General features: G+C 40.5%; 2 protein-coding genes across 5 annotated transcripts; both read left to right on the forward strand.

The window, feature by feature from the left end:
* The first annotated feature begins 27 nt into the window (after nt 1–27).
* agfg1b (ArfGAP with FG repeats 1b) lies at nt 28–10,775 on the forward strand. 4 transcript variants are annotated; one of them, XM_085254526.1, is made up of 12 exons: nt 29–429; nt 3,522–3,615; nt 3,881–3,996; nt 4,653–4,791; nt 4,948–5,101; nt 5,295–5,405; nt 7,477–7,621; nt 7,889–7,968; nt 8,073–8,165; nt 8,368–8,526; nt 9,074–9,168; nt 9,288–10,775. In XM_085254526.1, the coding sequence occupies exons 1-12, from the start codon at nt 53–55 to the stop codon at nt 9,345–9,347; spliced, it is 1,623 nt and encodes a 540-aa protein (XP_085110652.1). In that variant the 5' UTR covers nt 29–52; the 3' UTR covers nt 9,348–10,775. The 4 variants fall into 4 exon arrangements, with proteins under 4 accessions (XP_085110655.1, XP_085110652.1, XP_085110653.1 ...); XM_085254527.1 differs by having other exon boundaries at nt 5,298–5,405; XM_085254529.1 differs by lacking the exon at nt 8,368–8,526 and having other exon boundaries at nt 28–429.
* Nucleotides 10,776–10,983: 208 nt separating this feature from the next.
* fbxo36b (F-box protein 36b) lies at nt 10,984–14,058 on the forward strand. Its single transcript, XM_085254530.1, is given in 5 exon segments — nt 10,984–11,145; nt 12,104–12,212; nt 12,923–13,095; nt 13,741–13,864; nt 13,867–14,058. Coding segments are annotated over 5 exon segments (555 nt in total). The 5' UTR covers nt 10,984–11,049; the 3' UTR covers nt 13,920–14,058.
* The last annotated feature ends 4,654 nt before the right edge of the window (nt 14,059–18,712 follow it).

Here is an 18,712-nt window from a genome sequence, read left to right on the forward strand (position 1 = left end):
TTTTAAACCACAATACGAGGCGTCATTCCAAACCAACAGATGGCGCCGGTGGATGAGGAGCTGCTGGGGCTCACTTTTTTCGCGTGTAGGAGAAGAAGTGTGCCAGTCGGTCCGTAGACCTCTCACAGCAAGGTGTCTCTCAGACCACAGTTACCGCCGTAGTACGCGGCAAGTTTGTCCTGAAGACACCCGTCCTGCCCCGCGTCCCTTGACCAAACTCCCCCCATCCCTAGGTAAAACAAGCCGTTTTAGTTTTTCGGTCATGGCGACGAGTGCGAAGCGTAAGCAGGAGGAGACTCATCTGAAGATGCTCCGGGAAATGACTAGCCTGCCCGCGAATAGGAAATGCTTCGACTGCGACCAACGCGGCCCGACCTATGTCAACATGACAGTGGGCTCCTTCGTCTGTACCACCTGCTCCGGGATCTTGTGAGTGTCCTTTTGGGCCAAAGTGTTGTATTTATTCTTTAGTGTCCCACGGTTGGACGGCGGTGGGGACACCGGCGCTGACTTGGCGGTACCGTTAGCTAGTTAGCTAGTGTTAAAGTGAGGACAGGTAACGCAGACGTTACCTTCGGTTCAGCCCGGAGCTGTCGGGCTGGGATGGGCGGTGTTAGCAGATTAGATTGTTTACATCGCTGCTTTAGTGTGATAACGTGCTATTACAAAACACACAGGGTGAGTGAGGGGGCTGTGTCAGTGGCTTGATTGTGTGTGTGTGTCTAGGGTAGCACGCCTAACGCTGGGTTCGTAACTTTGGCTGACAGTCAAATATTTCACCACCGGGTTCAAAAACGGCACGTCATGGAGGGGAACCTCCTCTAGTTGAACTTTAGCTGGACCTCTGAGAAGGCTTGTCGCAAGAACACACACACATCCAGATAAGCAGAAGCAGGGTGAGTCTCTGAAGTTGGAAAGTAACTGAAGAGCAGCTGGGCCAGTGGGTCGCCTGCAACTGCGACTGAACCACATCTTCCTCATAATGTCAAATCATTGTGAAATCGCAATTCAGGCAATAAACCGGATCAGCGCAATATGCTGTCCCCCCACACCCATTAAGTTGCTGATACTGAGGAAACATTTCTGCGTATCCTGCTATCAGTATACAGCATGGTAATTACTTAAGACAAGGTGTTGCCAGCCACTGCTTACCCTTTAAATTGGACATGATAGTTTTTAGCCCTGTATTCAATTATTAAATTCTATTAGAGTAGCTCTGCATGATTGACAGTTCAGCATAAAGCTTGTCTGTCTTATGCCAGGCTTCAGTTTATAACAAGTCTGTCTAAAACAAGTTTAAAGCTAATTTTCTTTTAATTGGCAGCTCCTCACAAACAGAAGGTTTGGACAGCAGGTGGGTGGGGCTTCTATACTCACACATTGTCCTGACCATATTACCGTATATCTGGTTTCTCTGACATCATATGCATCCCAAAATGGAAAAAACAAGCAAACAAACAAACAAAATGCGGATGGGATTTTAAATATGTTAAAGTATTAGCACACCAACTAAAAAGTGATATCAAAAGACTGGGGACTTGTATAGGGTGTACTCCCACCTTTTGCCATATGGTAGTTGTGTTAGGGTTAGGGTTAAGCAGCTACAGGAAATGTTCGTTGGAAGTTGTTGCTGCTCGTTATAGAGTTTGTCATGTAATTTTTTTGTACAGTCTGCACTTCAAGTGATGAATCATTGTGTTGAGTAAATATGTGTTCGTGAGTTAATAGTTTAGTCAGATTGTGAGTGTAGATGATTGTGACTCAGAAGAACACAATTTATGAGGAGTCGCTGTAAGAAATCTTGGTATTCACATTTTTTTTTTCTGGCAACTGGAAATAATTAGATGAATAATCAGTTTCTCAAAATGAGCTTTGTTCTATGTGGACAGGTCTATACAATGATTTGGTATGTGCAGACCAAATACTAACTACTGTACTTTTCCCCATGTTTAGACAAAGTGTTGAAGGTCTGTCAAGTTGCAGTTTACATCAATTTTTACATCAATCCTGGTTTCCAATGACAGTGTCTCTTTGTTGACGTGAATTCAGTTTGTTTTAAATGAATTTTGTTTTTCTTCAGCAATAGTTTGGGTTTGAGGACGTTCTGCTTGAGGCAGATTTGGATGTATTTTTTTTAATGTAGCCTTGTTTTACTCCTTTTATGTTGATATTGTGTGTGTGTGTGTGTGTGTGTGTGTGTGCATATATTCTCTCTTAGCATTTAAATGTGTGATCTTTGTCCTACACAATCAATCAATAAATCACGACATTTTTTTGGTCATGTTTACTCTTTATGCTAAAGTTCACAAACCAGTTTGTACAAACTTACATTTGGATTTATGTGTCGCAATCCCTGAATACTCACTAGTGTTACTACACAGTTATTTTGCACTGATTTTTGCACTTGATTCAGATCAGCTGATCGAGATTTGTTTGAACTTTTTTTTTCCATGTGTCCATGGTAAATATGGACAGGGACTTTCTTGTTTCAAAACATTAAACCAAAAGTAAGTTTGGGTTTACAGATTATCCATCCATCAGTTAATTTTTCATCCATCCATCCATCCATATTCTTTCCTTTAAACAAATCAGGCTGGCAGGGTGGGCTGGAGCCAGTTCCAGCTGTCATGGGGCGAAAGGTGTGGTGCAACCTAGACAAGTCACCAGTCTGCAACAGAGCTAATACAGAGAGAGAAGCAACCATTCACACTCACATTCACACCTATGGACGGTTTAACATTGCTGATTAACAAACTCCTGCATCACTTCTGACTGTGGGGGGGAAGCTGGAGTGATTTCAGAGAGGGAGAACGTGCCGACTACACACAGATTATTTGTTGATATGTTGATATTATTGCATCTGCTAGAAATCCCTAATAAATATATGTCACGTGTAATTAAACTATGTCAGTAATGTTTAGGATATCAGCGAATTTACAATTATAATCCTAATATTTGAACCTAAAACTATACTAAGTGCAAACATACTTTTTTTGTTGTTGTTCTGTATTTTAGAAACGTCTGTCTGATGTGCTTGGCAGGTCCCAAACAAAGCTGCTTTCTAAAGTTGTCCTTACATGTACCTCCTGTCTCTAAGAAAATCATTTTCAGATGCGTTGGAAATGCTCTTCTTAGAGACAGGAGACACGATGACCACTCTGTCTCCCTGTGATTTCACTGGACATTTCCGCGCAGCTTTTCTCACGCTGGTGTAAATCAGCACTGTGAGAAATCACACAGACTTTGCACAGGGAGCTGAGGGGTTAAAAGGCATTTAATGTCTGGCTCCACGGGACGTGTGTTCTGCATCTATTAATGATATGAAAAGCCCAGGGCTGCTGTTGTGCATGTGTGAAAATGGCTATAAAGTACTCAAGGGTGCGTTCACTCTGACAAGAAGATGTAATGAGGCATCTGTGGTTTGTGTTTCTGTTTGCTTTTTCTTTGTAAACGAACAGCACTGGTTGGCATCCTGCTTCTTTTGTTCTTTAGCTAACAACATATACCTCCTCCACCCACAGGCGAGGACTGAATCCCCCACACAGAGTGAAGTCCATCTCTATGACCACATTCACACAGCAGGAAATCGAGTTCCTACAGAAACACAGCAACGAGGTATCGCGCACACTTTACAGCAAAGCGCTCAGCACTGTCATTTACACTGTCGAGCATTATTTTGATAATCATGTCCTAATTTAGCAGTAGCCTTCTTTATTCAAGTTATTGGCATTCCTTTCTCTTTTTTATATACTCACATTTCTCTCCACCCCTTCCCCCCTTTTCCCTTTACTCTCCCTCACCTCGTTCATGGCTGTGCCACCACCCCCACCACTATCCTCTCCTTGCCTCCCACTCCCTTCATTCCTGTGCCCCCCTGTAGGTCTGTAAACACATCTGGTTGGGCCTCTATGACGACAGAACATCAGTCGTTCCAGATTTCAGAGAACCGCAGAAAGTAAAAGAGTTCCTCCAGGAAAAATATGAAAAGAAGAGATGGTAACATAACCTTTTATTTGTTTTATCAGGTTTGAGCAGTGATATTTGCATACTTTATTTCACTTTTATATATATCTTTTTTTTAACTGTGTGCAAACATTGGGTAGTAAATACTTTAGAGTGCTAAGAATTCACAAAGTTCTTGTTCAGTCCTTGCTTGTTACTGTCAGCAAAGAAAATGATTGCTGAGCTTTACCTTTGCCAAAAACCATTTTGTTGCTGTGGACTTGGTTAACCATATGTTTGAGTTTGGCAGCACATTCTTCATTGTCTAAGGCTTTCTTTTTCTGTATCATTTTGCTGCTTCTTCTGCAGAATTTTTGGATTTCAAGCACAACTCTCAAATACTCATGTACAAAGCGCGGGGTCAATTTTATCTTCTTTTGAAATACTGTCCTTCTGCCTTTGTCTCAAACACTTACCCAACTTAGTGTCACAAGGGTCATCAACCCTACCATTTATCCAGCACGATAACTAAGTAAATTAAGGTAACAGAAACCATATATGTGAAAATCATCAGACCATATGCTTCGTTTGAGACCTAAAATGATATGTTCCAATAGCTCTTCAGTATGACCATCATGTTATCAAAGCTGTGTGTGCTGGGACTAAACATGGCTTTTGTTTCGTGCTGGTGCTCTTCCCTGGATTTTTAGGTATGTTCCTCCTGACCAGGCAAGGGTAGTAGCAAATGTTCAGGCTTCTGTGTCCGGCTCCTCAGCAAGCAGCACTGGCAGCACACCAGAAGTCCAACCCCTCAAAACCCTGCAGCTCAATAAGACCCCTCTGCGCCAGGTGAGACGAATGCACACAGAGCTTCTTTCAACCCATCGGCCACTCTTTTCCTTTCTCATTCAATTTTCAGCTGAAGAAAAGTCTTGTTTTTTTTGTGTGTGTGATTTTTTTTTTTTTTTTTTTTTTTTACAATTTTTTCCTGACTGCACCACCCAGTCTCCAGGGCTAGCTCGTTCCCAAGCTCAGAGCGCTGCTCAGGAGAAGAAATTTGACTTGCTCTCAGACCTGGGTGACATTTTTGCTGCTCCACCCACTCAAACTGCCACCCCTACCAACTTTGCCAACTTTGCACATTTTCCAAACCAGTCAGGTAAGATGTCTTTCATGATTCTCATAACATGTACTGTTATTGTCGTTGTTGTTGTTTTTTTTAATTGACATCCAACTAGTATATACAGATATGCGAACACTGCGTTTTGTCATTGTCCCTTACATTTTTCTCCTGCCATTGTTTTTATTCCCACATTCATTGTCTGTTGTTAATTTTCCCTTGTGTATGGCAGCAGCACCTCAGGGTAATTCAAATACCAACTTTGCCAACTTTGACGCATTTGGAAACACTGCAATTCCATCCCATCAGAGCACATCACCTCCCTCAAAGTCCTTTTCATCAGGTACCACCCTCCCTGCCATTTTCCCCTCCATCTTATCCACATGTATGCACCCTTACTACAGTTTTTCTTTATTCATCTCTCACCTGCTGTGTCCTCTGGGCCAGCCTGCTGTATGCAGGAATGCACTCTGGATGCTCGAGGTTTTTGTTGGTCTTTGTTACTGTTGCTATGGTTATCTCGGATGAGCAGTTGTATTTATTGTACTGCTTTCTGGTCTGCTTGGAGGCCATTTAGAGGATGCGTGCACAGGCAGTGCCCTATAGTGTAACGGTCAGCCTAAACTGGAGGGTACATGACATCTGCACAGAGCTTGCATCCATCCTTTGCTGACAATAGTGCACAACGTGTGGACGCTAGCAGACCATTGCCAGTGTGTAAAGTATAACGCTGGGCTCAGACTGCACAATATTTTTCTCTCCTACCATGGCCATCGTTTCAGCTTAGGGAGTTACAAACTCATAAAATCCTACCTTTCCTTAACCCTTTCTCGTGTCGTGCTTGCTGGACACACTTCACCAAGTGTGTGATATCATCGGGAACCAGGCTGCAGGCTGGCAGGATTCAGAGAATGTAAACAGACGGGCGGGTATGTAAAATACCGTCTGTCTGCTCCATGTGAGCGTTCCAGCCAGAAAAACTGGCAACATCACAGCTGAGGGGCAGAAAAAACTAAACAGTTTGTGGAGAGCTTGTGTTGTTTAACCTCACAGAAGAGACAGAACTGTTGTTGACGAGCTTCTAACATCTTAGTGTTCAGGTTGGTATAATGCGAGGTGTCCCAGAAACAACCTCAGTTTTTATTCAAGATGACATGTTATTAGACAAGAATATAGCCCGTTTTCCCCCCAGACTTAAAACGATGTCCCTTATTGTCCACTAGGACCAAAGTCTCATATCCCAATATGAGACATTTCTCATCCCGATAATGATATATATCACAAAATAGTGCTTTTTCTGTAAATTCTCTGAATCTCGGGCAACTTGACTTGTGTGAAGTGTTTTCAGCTGAGCGTGGCGTACCTGGAGTCGAGTGTTTTGACTGATGCATGAAACTATATATTTTTAGATTTAAGTTGTAACGGACGCACATTTACCGACGAGAAGCAAAAAAGAGCCGTCAGGTGCTAAAAAATAAACCTTAGACTCAAACGTTAGAACAGGCTTTAACCTGCAGCACGCCGCAAAGAAAACGGCGGCCGTTACAACCTATGTCTGAAAATGTGTAGTTTCATGCATCGGTAAAACACTCGACTCCAGATACACGACGCCCAGCTAGAAAGACTTCAGCTACCCGAGATTCACAGAATTTACAGAAAATGTTAAATTTTAGTGATTTATATCGTTATCGGACATAGATGTTTTATATCGGGATATGAGATTTTGGTCATATCGCACAGTGTGCTGTGGGGAAAAGGCTGTTCTAACGTTTGAATCTAAGGTTTATTTTGAGCACATGACAGCTCTTTTTTTGCTTCTCATCCGTAAACTCTGTCCATACTCTTTCATGTGATTCTTGCATAGGTGGTAGTAGGACTGGGCGATATATCGAGTTTTTAAAAAATATCGATATATTTTCATACGAGATATAAGATGTGACAATATCGTTTATATCGATATAGTATATATATGTTACGTTATAATTATACTTGTGGAGCCACAAGTTTGCCTCGCTTTCGTCCACTTTTGTCTCTATGCAACGTTATTGGGCCTCGCCTCTCCTTCACTGAACACAACTCCCCCTCCCCCATCGCTTCACCTGCAGGCAACGACAAGATGGACACGGCAAATCTCCGTTAACGAGTTACCGCGGATCGCCCCGTGCGTGGGGCTGGACGGCGTCAATGTGTTAACGTGTTAACGAGCTAACCGTGCTAACGACATGACGGCCTAAAATCCTTTCATTTTCTCAAAAATCAACAGTGCGCCTTATGACATCCCTTAAGGACAGCGAAGGGAGGTTCCTAGCGAGAGAATTGCTCTTGATCCTTTTAATTATTTGGGTGTGTGTGTTTATGCATGTGGCACTTGATGTTTGATTAGTTCTTTTATTGATGTTAATATTTGTTGAAAGGGGGAGGAGTGCCAATTCCGTCAGTGTCTAGTGCTGCCACTGCCCAGTGTCAGACAGGGAGCCAAAGAGAGGACCGCTATGCTGCTCTGGCTGAGTTAGACAACGAGCTCAGCTTCTCTGCCTCCACAAGCAGCAATGTGCAAGGGTGAGAAAGTGACACACACACACACACACACACACACACACACACACACACACAGTGAGATTTACCAGGAACAGTGAATTTGTTCATGTGGCCTCTCTGCTAAGCTGAAAACACTCTGAAAAGTATTAGAAGAGTATACATTAATTTGATAAGTGTATTTATCAGTGTGATGAACACTTGATGCGGATGCACAAGTGTATGTTAAAAAGGCTGGTAATGCCTTTCGTATCCTTTATTAAACATTCAGTGGCATCATGTTTTTTACAGGAACATATTTGGACCAGCACTGGGTTCATCGCCAGCTCAAAACCCGCCTGTGTTACCCAGTATGCAACCTGGCTTTGGAGGTGCTCATGGTGCTCACTACTACAATGATGCATACAGAAATAAAAAACATTTACGTCTTGTTCATTTAGCTTAAACACTCATTTTATGGCTGTTTTCCATCTAGCCGTCCCATCCACAAATCCTTTCGTTGCTGGAGCCATTCCTCCAGAAATGGCCACCAACCCTTTCCAGACCAATGGCAGAGCTCCAGCTGCAGGTGTGTACGCACTTAGAGTTTAACGTACTTCACTATAAATGTTTCTGTTTTACTTAGACATTTGTGTTACTTTGATGTAACTCAGTTACATTGCCTATTAGCTTTGTGATTTGCCAAAGTATCTAGAATTTACTCCTTGTGTGTGTGTGTTGTGGGTATGCGTGTACACTGACCGTGCACACATGCTGTGTGTGTCTCGTAGCCTCGTTTGGTACTGGCTCTATGAGCATGCCTGCAGGCTTTGGGAATGCGTCTTCCTACTGCCTCCCCACCAGTTTCAGCGGAAACTTCCAGCAGCAATTCCCTGGTCAGGCCCCCATCCCTTACTCTCAGCCAGGGGCCTATCACCCTCAGTCTAATGGTTAGTGGTCTTCCACATCCCTCCGTCCTCTTACCCTAAGCGTCTGTGCAGTGGCGGCCATTAATTTAAAGGTTTTTTTTTTGCATGCTTTTCTTTTTTTGTTCTTATTTACATAACAGCTCTCTGCATTAAGAATTAAGTTGAAGCCTTGCTGCCTCAAATTAAAGTGCAGCCTAGCAGTGGCAGCTACTGCACAGTGATAAAAGATTGCATTTAGTGTACAAAGCTTTAAGGTCTGCTGTAGTCCAGAATGATGACAATAAATAAAAGTCATAAGGCTCTGTTTACACCTGAATGCAATCCAGCATGCCAGGCCGCGGCTTTCTTTGCAATTTAATTTTTTTAGACTCCCGTAGAATTTTTAAAGGTTTGACTCTTGTCATTAAGTCATTGTAAAGTGGTTGTCTTTATGTCTTTATGTTCTTATCTTTATGGCATGATGATATAACTGTTGTAATAAAATAAAAGGAAAATACTGGCTCTGCAGAGTGCTGGACAGAGCAGTCCCAAACACATTTAAACCCCTTTACCTTTTGTATTCCCCCAGGCCCTGGATACCCAGTCTACGGTCAGAACAAGCCCTCGATCACACCATTTGGGCAGCCCATAGCTGTCCCTGGCATGTCCAATAACCCATTTGTGGTGAGCATGTATTGCGTTCTCAAAAAGCTGTCACACTAATTAAAAATGGCCTGATTGGTTTTTCTGAAAGACTCAATTTTCTCAAATCAGCAATGTTTTTGGACTCTCTCATATTTCAGGCAGGAGCACCAGCCGGGCCATTCCCTTCAGGGGGTTCATCCACCAACCCTTTCCTGTAGCACAGCTCCTGGTCCTCTCCACCAGAGGGCAGCATGCAGCACATATTCAAGGCACCCGTTCAGTCACAAGTGGCAGTACATTTCTAAAAAAGACTTACATTTTTTTTTCTTTATAAAAAAAGTTTACAACACTATGAAGGACTGCAAAGGACTTTATTGAAGACTAAGGGACTGTTATGAGGGCAAATGTACTGTTTGATTATATACATTATATGATTTTATTTTTTTGTTTATAACTGTACGCTCTGTGCATATCACCATTTGTAATCACAATTAAGTACATGTATATGTATAACAAGGACTGAATTAACAAAGGTGAGTATACAGACACCTTGTGGAAAAAAACAAAAAAAAAAACCCACTACACACTATCTATGTAGGGTAAGGTAAGGGTATACATTTTAAGACTATTAACAGGGTTCCATTTAAGTCCATGATCTGTACTTGATGCAGGTGCTTCTTTTTCAAAAGGGATATCTCTTTATTCTAGCTTACTGCTACTATACTGGCACTAAGGTGTTTCCTTTTAACATGCAGATCCAGAGTGCAGTCCGTAAGAAACAAATGTTGCCTGTATACCCAGAGCAGCAGCGTCTTTTTAATTTAAAGTAACATCTCACACAGGTTAATGGGGCACAGCAGTGATCCTACACTATTAGTCAAAAGTATGGCCTAAATTTTAGTTTGAAACTAAGTGCAAGTCTTTAGTTAATTGGGCCGGCAGACAACTCAAGATGTTTACAGCTGAAAGGATAAAAAGACAGGCATGTCTGCTAGAGCACAAAAGGCCTTTAATTAAGTACTTCTTGTTTCTGTTACTTTACCTAATTGATAAAATATTTAGTATACTCTCGCAACCTCACTACCGCAGGTGGAATATGTCAGAGGAGATGCTTCAGATATTATATTTTAGGAATATTGTAAAGAGAAAAAGAAAGACTGTTAATGAAAGCTTTGGCGTGTGGGTGTGATCCAGAATGGTTACCTCAAAAAACAAAACAGAGTTGTTCACATGAACATAGATGACTTGTCCTATTGACAGGTTTACCAGAGCCTGCCTAGGCAAACATATACAATATACAAAGTAAAAAAAAACAACCCTGTAAGCTATTCAGCGCACTCCCTCAGTATCTGTCCTCTTCTTTGCCTTGTTTTTTGAAAAGCTTTTGGAGAGAAGGACAGAATAAGGAGATTAATAAGGATATAAGTGACCAAGTTTGCTTTGGAATGAGGCAAAAGAAAAGAACATTAAATCAGGGACTACTACATTACTGGATCATTACTGCGACTCTGGAGGGTCTCAGTTGTACTGCTTATGACTAACAATGAATTTGACAATGTGTTTCTTGTTTTTACAAGACTAGGTAAGTATATGTGTACATATATAAATATATGTATAAATAAATTAAAAAGATTTTTAACTAGAAATTGTGTCTTATTTATTTGATACTAAAACATGTAGGACTGTTTTAATAAGTCTCTGAAACCTTTGATGATTTACTAATTTCTTGTTTGTAGAGTGTAATAAAGTCCAGTTTTTAGTTTTAGTTTTTTTGAGCAAAAATGTTTAAGCAGCTAAGTTTATACTAAGGTTTCTTTAAGTCATTTAAATTTTGTTTAACATGAAGCGAAACGCTTTTTTGCTCTCGGTTGCTTAGACCGTTTGGCAAAGTTCCGTTGCCATGCCAACATATAAACTGACATGGCGTCCCTTCTAACAGACCCCTTGTTTGAAGTCTCTGGACGGGGACCTGCACCCATTCAGAGCTTTTATCATTTTTCTGTCACTAAGTCAGATGTAAGTAATGTCAGCTTTGATAAGGGCTAATGCTCATTAAAATTTTGCTTAATTTTCTATTTTCTAAGAAGCCGTTTGCGCCCATGTAGCGACTTCGTGGCAAGAATAAACGTTCAGTTAAGGTTATAACGACGGTTAGCTAACTTAGCTGTAGCCAATAAACTTAAATTAACATTAGCAACTCTATCGGTTTAGCATCCTCACCTGTTTGCTACTTATTAACAGCAAGTTACAACCTACAAGGTAAAACAGGGATGTCAAACATAAGGACCGGAGACCAGAATCGGCCAAGACGAAAACTCAAATTAGGCCCACTGGACAGCTTTGGAATAAGTGAAGGGACACATACATGTTGGACTTTTGACTTAATTTGCATACGTTTACAACTTTTTCTATTTCTCCTGATAAAGCCCTTCTAGTCCAACAGCAATGTTCCCGTTTTTGTTTTTTTTTTTTGTTATTTAATTAATTTCTGAAAAAATATTGTGTTAACCGAGATGTACTGTTGAAATTGCACGTATTCTTCTTGTATTAACGTATCCCAGGGATTAAATATGAAGTTAAATTTATTTACAATGACTGAAAGGGGAGTTTCACTGGTCCGGCCGATCAAGATCAAAATCAAAGTGCACTGTATGTGGCTCACAATGTAAAACACGACACTCCTGCATTAAAATGTACAGATGTCTGAATAGGTGTTGTTTTTACTGCATTGCTTTGCTTTTCTACTCGGGACATAATAGTATACAGTACAATAGAAAAAGGATTATCCCTCTTTACAGCAGAACTGGCCCATGGGCCCCTCACCTAACTGTTCAGTATGTGTTTCTGAATTGTTTTACTCAAATTGTTTTACTTATTATATGTAAATACCGTAGAGTTGTATGTCTATAAAAATGGAAAAATGGTGGTTGTAAATATCACGATCATAAGTCATACTTTGACCTGCTATTCCCAGGTGATATGGAGATGGTGGAAGATATCTCCAAGAATTGTAGACAGGTACTCCAAGCCAGGGGAGCTGAAGCAATCCCATGAGGACTTCTTGGATGACACTTGGCTGCACAGTAAGGCCTGATCACATAAATCATAAAGTACATCACATAAATATAGCTAACCTATTAGCTTTTTCCTTAAGTAAAGAAAGGTAAACACAATGGAAAATATGCATCTTATGACTGAACTTGGTCATGTTCATTAAAGACTTTTAACAGTGGGAAAAAAAAGACACACACACAGGTGTAAAAAAAAGTTGTTGCCATACTGACAGGTTAGAACTTAAACACAACAGATGGTAATGGTGCTTTTCCTACAGGGAGTTTTTGTAGTTAGGGTTACTAGAGATTTTTTGCGTGTTTGAATTATCATTGCAGGAACAGCACAGGCCAAGCAAATTTGTTAACATTGGCTCAGTCAGTCAGCAACACCAGGATGATGGTGTTGTGCCACAAAAGCGATTGTCTGCCAAAAGAAAAAAAAAGAAAAAAGTCTTGTTTTTTTCAAGAGGGCAGAAGAAATTGCTCATAACAAATAACAGAACAGTTCTAAAAAGATATTTGTGTGAGTGTCCCAAAAGAACTGGATTGATTATAATGTGGAACGCAGAGTAGTTATAAAAACAGGTAATTTCTCTGTTTTATATGTAACCCTTTTGTAAATCCTGTTGTCTATAGCCTGTTTACCAACATAAGCAAATATATATCATACACTGTATTTACTGTATGTGAAAACAACCTTAATGCTTGTATATGGATGACAAATAGAGGCTTCTTTCTAGGTGAGGTCCGCATGGTTTTCGGCCTTCGAATCTTAGAGTACACCACAGCTTTGTGCCGAGGCCATTATGATTATCTGGAGCACTTGTCTGATTCCTTACTTCTGCGGATAATAAATTATCTGGAGCTTGAGGATGTGGGTCAGCTGGGACGAACATCACGCAGGTTCAGAAAGGTGAGTTTAATAAACATGCAAATAAACTTGCTGCCAAAAATAAACTGCATCATTGGATATTAAATGTGACATCTGTTTACCCTTGCACATTTTGTCTTCTGCTGTAATAAATCATCAGGTCTTAAACTGATGTTGCATTTTATTCCTATATTCAGGGGTGCACATAAGTGGTCCGCAGGTGCACATTCGCTGTCAAAATAAAAGACACGCACTAGATAAGAAGTTGCAACGCGCGTTCGTGTACATGTAAAAGGCACTGTTTTTGTCCGCTAGAGTGGGATTTTCACGCCACATTCTGCACCACATCTCTGCGCGTTCATCATTTGTTTGAAGCCAGCTCACCTCCTGCAACCACTTTTCCGAGAATACACGCTTCTTTTCCGGTTCGGACTCCTTCTGACATTTCTTTGGAGGTGGAGGAACACCAAAGTAATTGCTTAAAGGAGTTTGCTTTTTCGACATCTTTAAGAGTACTAAACAAATGTCTGAACATTAAACGCGCGTTGCAACTTCTTATCTGGTGCACGTCTTTTATTTTGACAGGGAATGCGCACCTGCGGACCACTTATGTGCACCCCTGCCTCTATTGTTTTTACTGTCTCTTATGCTCAACACACAACATATTTTGTTATGCCTGGTCTTCAGCTGTGTGGATCAGAGGAGTTTTGGGAACAGGCGGTGCATCGGCATTGCAACACCGTTTCGGCTGAGGTGGCATCTCTGGCAGTAGAAGTGGGGTGGCGTACTATTTTCTTCACCAACAAGTTACAGTTGCAGAAGTTGATCAGCCGCAGGAGGCTCAAGACCAAGGGGCAGACTCCTGACTCAGACACGAAAGAAGAAGAATCTCCTGGCGAAAGCTTGGAGACAAATCAGGCATTCTGTTCTGAGGAGTCTGACCTTGACATCTGCAGTCTTAAACCTGGCACTGGCACTGGCAGTGGCTTGGATTCCAGCTCTCGCTGTGATGTTGACCCTGATCCTGGTTCTGAACCACAGTCTGGCTCTGATTCAAGCAACTCTGTGACTGACCAGTTCTTGGAGGGCACAAGGTATCAGGTTGAAACCCTTACTCAGAGCAGAGTACTGAGCAGTGGAGTAGGAGACTACAGTACAGATCCAGACAAGATACTGAGTTAATCCTTTTATCAGATGTCCCCTAGTCATGTGGTTTAGGTTTACTGTTAAAGTAATATGCTGTCTCTGCATATTCAGCGTCCATAAAATTAGTTGTGTGTAGTTTATCTAAAGATGTTTTCTTTCATTGATAAAATGTAAACTAATTTGTGCTTGTTTTATCATCTGCAGTTTGTTGTTCCATAACTTTTCTCACTTAGCAATTGAGCATAGTCCAAAATTGCTGTAAAATACATTGTGGAAGTGTGTAGCTAATGTAAAACATTGTAGGTTGAAAATAGAAATAAATTTAATCTAAAACATGCAGTTCAATTGTCTGACTGTCATTTAATTTTGAGTCTCAGAATAAACTTGCTGCTTTGTTAGGATAAGGATCAGCTTTGCTCAGAGAGACGTGTTAAGTAATGATGAGGTAATTACACAATTATTCATATCTGGTAACAAAGCAATATGAGTTTTAACTTTAACTGGGGTAGATGCTGTCACTGAGAAAAACTAACACCTTATTTTGTACCATTTTGCAGGTGATTCAAACATTTCTTTGACAATGCAGTTAAGTTAGCAATTATCATAGGTTAGCAGTAATCTAGGAAATAAATGAGCCTGATTTTATCAGCTGACATCAACTGGATTCTGTTGTACTTCAGTTTTACTGTGAACATCACATTATATATTAATGTTTATCCTGTCAGTGTTACATTCTTAACAAGGAAGAGTTGCTTCAGCCCCTGTGAGGTCACGTGGTGTTATCCAGCTAGCCAGGAGATGTTTACTTGTTGCTCTCCTATTGGTTGGGGCCTACAACACTGTAAAAGGGAGGAGCTATGAAATCCTTGTCAGGTACTCAAGTATCTGTCCAATCATGCTAGTCCTTTTTTTTCTTTCTTTTTTAATTAAAGGGACACAGGCTGTTAAAGCTAATGGTCCATTCTGGGTTCATTTTGGGCATTGTTCTTCTCTACCTTGTCATGTAAGGTTGACTAGATTAGTCACATGACAAAACAGGACTGTTTCTGCAGCTTTTGGGTCAAGTTGCAAATGAACCAAAAGCAAGAGGGCAATAATTTAGCAACTTTCCCAAATACATCTGTGCAGATGGATGCCTGTATTTGTAACTAAAACTTGAATTGTTTTTGGGCAGGAAACTGTGGGCAGGGATTAGCCAGAAGGAAGTATCAACCACCTGTGCTTCTGACCTGCAATGTGTCTTCTTAAAGGGACACTACTGTGTCTGTTCTCTTGTCTCTGCTGGTGATTTTCCAAGTCTCTGAGTCCTTTTGACTCTGACTTACAGCTTCTAGAAGTCACGTTCATCATCTTATGGGGTTTTTCCAAGTGACTCTACTGTCTGATGGATGCGTGATTACAGAAGGGAATCTATAACTCATTTTGCTACAATCAAGGTTTCAGGTCATAAAAGTTAGAACTCTTATTTAGTAATCTTCCCATTGAGTCTTGAGTTCATGATGTCATTCAGACAGTTTTGTTTTAAAATTCCTCGGTTTGCAGATGAGCGCTCTGATTGTTTTGCTTTCTTTAGTCTTCCTGATAAAATCATGATAAACAATCAGAATCACAAAGTCACCCGTGTGAGCTGACGCGCTGCCAGATGGTAATCTGGTGGTGAACTCATTTCCTCTCTTCACCAGCAAATTCAAACCTTTGGTTCACATGAAGTGAGTGTGCCTGAGTAGGCAAAATTCTTTGTTAGCTGGTGACTGCCAGGGTCTTTGCAGATGTTTGCATGGCTGTCTGTTTTTGTGACTGCACAGACTTGTGTCAGAGACACTCCAATTCAATGCACTAAATATGGATGGTGGGCGCAGACGTTTAATAGGAAAGACACCTCCTCTGTGATTTTTGCACCTGTCTATCTGTGTCTTTGTTCACAACTGATGATGCAGTTTATGCTGCATGTTTGATAGGGTAGTTATTTGTTTCAGTCACACACATATATATCTATATATTTTGACTGGATCACAGTTGATGTTTTCAAATTTCTGTGAAATCAAAAGGCTTAAGCAAACTTCACCACCATCATCCAAAGTCCGTTCCCTCTTCTATAAGAAGTGGTCACTCTTTATAGGGGCTTTCATGTGCCATTACCTCTACATCAGGCTGCCTATAGAGTCTCCATCTAAAGCATCTACACCTCAGCTTTTGGTTTTTGGTCTTGAAGCTTTCTAAGAAGGAACAGAGAGGACAATAGACCATGAAGTCTTAATATTTTAGGGTTTTCTATATACTTCATGTGTAAGCTGTCCCAGAAAACCACATGTAACCACATAATTTCTTTAGGGATTAATAAAGTATTCTGATTATGAAAATAAATTCCCTCCCCCTGTATAGCATCTTTGTTTTATGGTATTCCAACCTGCTGTTCTGGGAATATTATCTATCCACTTCCTCTTTTTGTGGAGTGGTTTGAAAAGGCGGTAAGAGGATTGAGTCAGACCACGTAAAAACCACATAATGGACCATGTGGGAGACAGGATGAGAATGCTCTGCCTATCTTAACCTTTACTACCTGAGGCCAGGCTAATCATCCTAAGGTTCAAGGAGCAGGCTGCTCAGAGATTAATTATGTAAACCAGAGAATTTCAAAAGTAGAGTAATGAAAATAGTAAAAATTGTATGTTCAATACAATACAAAACATACAAAATAGAAGAATGTATGTTCTTCTGCTTTATTTTTAATCTCACTTGCATACTTGGTTATGGCTGGTGCCATACATATGTTTGTCTAAATGAGGTCATGAGCTCCGTGACAGTTGGCTGGATCAGGAGAGATCGTTTGTAAAGTAAGTGGGAACCTACAGAGTGGCCGTAGATCTTTCAGCTTACCTTACTCTGACTTCTCTGACCTAGTAAAAGATGAAACCTTTGGTCTCTTTTCATCCCCTCAGGAGGCTTAAAGTACTTCAGTGACACTGATCCATTTACAAGATGATTGACTTTTGACTTGCTGAACTTGTCTTCAGCAGGTGGATCCCAATATGATTATTTTTAGTTAGAGTTTAGTGAATTACCAGTGAACAAGATCTAAGTCTAATTAAGGTCTTTCCTCATTGTAACTGCATACAAATTTAGATGGCAAATACAGCAAATTGAAATTTCGCTAAGGAAACTACTGTTTTCGCTGTGAGATTTCCTGCCCTGCCACACTGCTTGCTCTTTGTGGTCTTTTTGAAAAACAAAAGTTTAAAGATTGGAGATTTCAAACACTAAGCAAAGCTCTTGATCTTCTGTGGGGCACTGAGAGCTTGAGGCCATTTGAGAAAGGATTAGCTAATATTATCCAAGGTTTATTGTACTGAATTAGCCTGCATTATCATAGCTGGCTGGTAGGACTCCTGCCAACAGTAACAAAAGGAAAATACAAAACTTTTCTTTAATTTCAAGAAAAAGTTGCAATAATTAAATTAAAATGTTGAATTAATACATTTATTATACCATTTATAACATATGCATATTATTTTATGGTATAAATTATATATTCATCTGTGTTGTATATACATATCTATGTGTGTGCACTGGAATGTACCCTAATATAGCAAATTTATCGCAATTAGAAAAATATCAGTGGTTGGCTAATATACATATTTGGCCTTTCCTTTGTTGTCTCTCTGTTAGGCAGTAGCCAAGTCGCTCACACGATTAAGGTCGTATTTGTCAGGCTTTTATAACGTGATCACTACCGAGCTACTGGAGCCACACTAATCCAATCCTGTATGTTTCTTTGACACGTGTACACTTCCAAAGATGGGACCACTGCTGATGTATGTTTTTCTCTCTGTTGACTTTTACTCATACAAAAAGTAATTTGCATTTTACATTATATACAGCAAATATAATGCATGCTATAATTTCCAAGATTCAAAACTCTAGCCTTCACATGCAACAGATTAATTTATGATGGTCTGCTCCACATGTCTGTTCAACAGCTCCTCAGATCAGTGAGCTATACAATCGTATTGTGGATAAATGATAACACCCTAAACATGAACTAAGTAAACATTTGGCTGTTGTCTAAGAAAATAGAGTCTTGTGGTAAGCGTTCTCTTGAATGTCCTCAGTAGGTGTCATTGTGACGTGCTGATCAGTGATGAATGAGGTGAATCATGAGAATGAAAGTGTGAGGGCAAAAAAAGAAGCAGACAGATTAGCAGCAAGCTCTCTAATGTATCTGCTCTGTTGAGTCTGGATGAGGGGAAAGAGAAAAAAGTAGGATGCTGATGAACTACATTGCTTGATCGTGACACACTCTTCCCAGAGTACTTTATGCTTATTTCTGATCTTTTACTACCTCAACATTAAATGCATAGTCAACAGAACTCACTGAACTACTCAAAGACTACTGAACACCATGAATAAATATATAGGGCTACAAAGCCTCTTACCACAGAGCCCGCTTACGATTCCCTTTCCGTGCTCAGCATCCTTGAATAGACCACACAAAGATCCTTAAGCCAAAATCCCT

Source organism: Mchenga conophoros, linkage group LG18 (genome assembly GCF_057382185.1).
Source record: "Mchenga conophoros isolate Kocher_MC1m ecotype Shallow Benthic linkage group LG18, M_conophoros_male_GT1.1, whole genome shotgun sequence".
NCBI classification, from domain to species: domain Eukaryota; kingdom Metazoa; phylum Chordata; class Actinopteri; order Cichliformes; family Cichlidae; genus Mchenga; species Mchenga conophoros.